Source organism: Vanellus vanellus, assembly GCF_965231255.1.
Source record: "Vanellus vanellus genome assembly, chromosome: 7".
Taxonomy (NCBI): Eukaryota; Metazoa; Chordata; class Aves; order Charadriiformes; family Charadriidae; genus Vanellus; species Vanellus vanellus.
In genome coordinates this window covers 29,039,213-29,042,900 of record NC_138912.1, presented here as the reverse complement: position 1 = coordinate 29,042,900, position 3,688 = coordinate 29,039,213, and the positions used below count along the sequence as shown (strand labels likewise).

The window sequence follows — 3,688 nt, the reverse complement described above, 5'->3', positions numbered from 1 at the left end:
ATGTCACGGAGCTTATGCAGAGCCTTCGTTGCTGAAACTATGTTGAAGTCAACGGCCCCAGAGTAAGGAAAAAAAATAAAAATCATAGACATTGCTGGATGTGCCTGTTATAGGGCACAATTGTGAATCTAACCTTAGGAATACTCAACTTCAGTAGGTGACTGGACTCCAGTAACAAAGTTGTTCAGAAAGCTTTGTCTCAATCCCTTAGCTTGAGCTGGAGGGAGCAGGCTCTGAGCAGTTTCTGCAATGAGTGCAGAGTATAGGCTGCTCCAGAAACACAGGCATCCACCAAGCTCATTCCCATGGAAATCCCAACAAGGGTTTGCTGAGCAGCTCTGTGGTGCCCACAAATTAGCTGTATCTGCATCTCTCTACTATCTAGCTTAAAAAAAATGATCCTTGTCATGGCTCTACTGATCTCCCTAAACCACATGGACACTGTAAGTCCTGTTGGCTCCTGGGCGTTTTCTTCCACACACATCCCACATGGCATGGGACCTTGGGCTTCTTGTGCTGCTACCACTTTGAGTCTGGAAAAGGATTAGGAGTTGCTGGAAAGGCTCAGGACAGGTGGCTTCTGGCCACCACCTTTTGGGTATAAGAAAATTAAGGACCTGCTGATGCTAAAGCCTTCCCATGGGAAATGTAAGGTGCGCGAGTCCCCCGTGTGCCCCCTGTGTCACCCTAGCAGCACTGCTTTTTTCTTCTTTCAGGGGACCTGTTATGGGTGGAGATGGCCAAAGAAATGCAGGCTGAGCAACTGCAGCAGTAGTAGGAGTGTTTGTACGGGTAGGTTTGGTGAGGGAAGCTTACAGAAAGGGATCAAAATAGACACAATTTAGAGGCTTGTGGGTAAAGGGGTGTTGAAAGATCTCGTGGCTACAAGTCACTTATGTGCCCAAGAAATCGACTTTTTGCTTTTGTAATAAGTCAGCAGACTAACAGAGCAGTAGGAACAAGAAACTCAGTGGGCAATGAATAACAGAACAGACAAAACGGCCGCTGCTGTTGTTACAAGTAATTTCCTCTTTATGGCTGGCATTTGTTTAAAAGACAAATCAGGCTAGAAAAGAGTGACTTTCATTTTCCACACTGCATTATCTGAGCTCACTAGCTAGAAATGAAGAGACAAGGGGTAGGCAAGCGTATGGCAGGGAGCCTGCCAGACAGCAGCAGGGGGAAGCGCTAAAACTGACAGACAATAAGGCGATTCTGGTTGCACCTTCTGTCATTCCAAGTGCCATCGGTGTACATCTCCACACATTCCTCTTCCCCTTTGCCAGAAGGTTCTTTTATATGCCAGTTAGTATAGTTCAGCTGTGTACCATCCAGGAGCTGGAATTTGCTTGGAATTAGAGATTCTTCTATCCCCAGGTAGGCGTAGGTATTAAAACTCTTCACAAAGTGCAGAATGGCATCATTCTCGCCTGCGTTCCTCGGAGAGGCAATAGACCCTCCGGCCTCTTTGCATTCTTTCAGTGCAGTATGGAAATCAGCTCTTTTCCCATTCGTAGCAAATATTTTTCCTCCAGATGTTGTTATCATCTTTCCCAAGAGGAGGACTGCAAGATGAGGGGAAAGCTGTTAATCTTTTATGCACTGTTTTGTAGTCACTTTGCTGCCAATTGTAATTCCTGCTATTTTCCTCCATAACTTTAGATTAAACCCAGGAAAAGGTAAAGGAGAGGGAAACTTGAAATCAAAGATAAAAAAAGAAAAAAGACAACCACCAAAAGCCGGAAGAAATCCAAAAAGATGAGGGAAGGGGGGGGGGGGGGAAGGGAAGAAACATAAATATACAAACAATGAAAGAGAAGAAGCACAAAAGAGGTTGGAGCACTACGGGGAATGAGGAATTCTACACTTGGAAGTATATTTTCTTTGAGACTCTGTATAAGCTCTCTGAGACAGTTTGCAGTATATGAGGGTATGTCAGTACTTGAGTGAGTAGGATCTTAGATGTGATCCGGTTGTGATTGTTTTGGTATGTTTTTATTATTCAGTTTGTTTTTCTGTTAGGAGCATGAGGTGCCCCCGGAGCATTTCTGCATAGGCGGGGATTTTAATCTGATCAATGTCTGGCTTGCTTGCCACAGTTTCAGTACTGTTACCTAGGTGTCACCCACTAGTTATGGAAAACTAATAACCCCTTCCATTTGGGAGTTATCACTCTCCTATCTACTAGTGAACAAAATATAAATGAAATGCAATAAAATTGCAGAAAACTCTGCCTTTTTCCTAAGAAGCGATTTCGTTGCTCATCTTGTTTATGCCCATTAATCCAGCTACAACAGAAAGTAAAGGCAGGTAAATTACCTCCTTCAAGTCTGGAAATCCGATGTTCTAATTGATGGATAACATCTTCCATTTCATTATCAACCAGCGGTAGGAAACCTATGAAGAAAACCAGCTATTATGCACTTTGCATTACAGTTTGAATCTTGGCTTTCAAAATAAAGTGGAAGTAATCTCATGAAATTAATATGAATTTTTAAAATGTTTATTTGACCTGTTTTTATGGCTGGGATCTTTGTAGACATTGATCTTTGTAAGGATAGGGAATACATTTCTGGAAACTACCAGCAGAACACTGAAGTTTATGGAAAACTTGGATTATCAAATTGAGTTAGACTTTACTCTATAAGTGACTGAGACGGTCCAGGCAAAACACTGACACTTGTTCTGTACGTTTAGTTGATTTTTAACTGTGTCTAGGGACTGTTGACAGACTCTTTCAGGCACGTGCTTGCAGCTCCAACCTAACGCCTAGCAACAAGTTTCTTGTGTTAGGGGAAATGGTATCCTTTTCTCTGTGAATTGAGCCATTGTGTCATTAAGTAGGAGACATCTAAGCATCTTACTTCATACAGAGCATTAATAAAGATCTGTTTATTTTCTGTCAAGTAGACCCCACAGAATAGCACTGAATTTACAAAACATAAAGGGACACAACAGTACATCTAGATAAAAACAGAGATCATAACTGCATGTACCTGGTATAAATCGTTTGTCTATCCCGTCTTCAGGCAAGTACACAAAACCATGCGGTGGATGAATTCCTGCTAGTTTACCTTGAGCACAGCATGGGAACAGGAAAAAAGCTACTCCTAAGATCTTGTGGAACAACCGTGGAGACAGCATTATTTAAATCCAAATGTAAAACAGACTGTACTACTCTCCAGCGTAGAGTCCTGCATTAAAACAAAAAAAAAAAAAAAAGAAAAGAAAAAAGCAGCAATGTCTCAGAATTTTGCTGTCTGGGTTTACAGTTTTGTTTAAGTTAAGCTTTGCCCTCAGTGACATGAATGTTGTTGATGTCGTTGCAAAGTTAGGTTATTTCAAATAATTAAAATATTTTTTTCCAAAAGGCTCAGTCTGCTAGTCTACAAGAGTTTAAGCTACAGAGTAAAATATCAAAGCCATTTTTTGTACAGCAGATCCATTATATGCCATTTTTCCCATGCAAAAAGCTATACCTTCAGTCATAATTTTACAGATGAGTTATAGACACACATCTGCTTTAGCAAGAGAAAGCCAGGTTAAGATAAAACAGAACCCGCTTGTATTGCATTGTTAATGCTTATTCTTCCATTATGGCATCCATCTTTTAAAGTATCTTCACCTCAGATGATATCCTCTGTAAAAGCAGGTGAAAGTTTTAATGAACATGTTGAGAGAAAGAAAA

The 3,688-nt window shown here is 41.1% G+C and overlaps 1 protein-coding gene across 1 annotated transcript; it reads right to left on the bottom strand.

Moving 5' to 3' along the window:
• Window positions 1–1,188: 1,188 nt before the first annotated feature.
• On the bottom strand, window positions 1,189–3,144 carry LOC309674416 (pulmonary surfactant-associated protein A-like; the record flags this gene model as incomplete). The annotated part of the gene is made up of 3 exons (XM_082486441.1): window positions 1,189–1,565; window positions 2,320–2,397; window positions 2,997–3,144. The coding sequence occupies 3 exons, from the start codon at window positions 3,142–3,144 to the stop codon at window positions 1,189–1,191; spliced, it is 603 nt and encodes a 200-aa protein (XP_082342567.1).
• Between the last annotated feature and the right edge of the window lie 544 nt (window positions 3,145–3,688).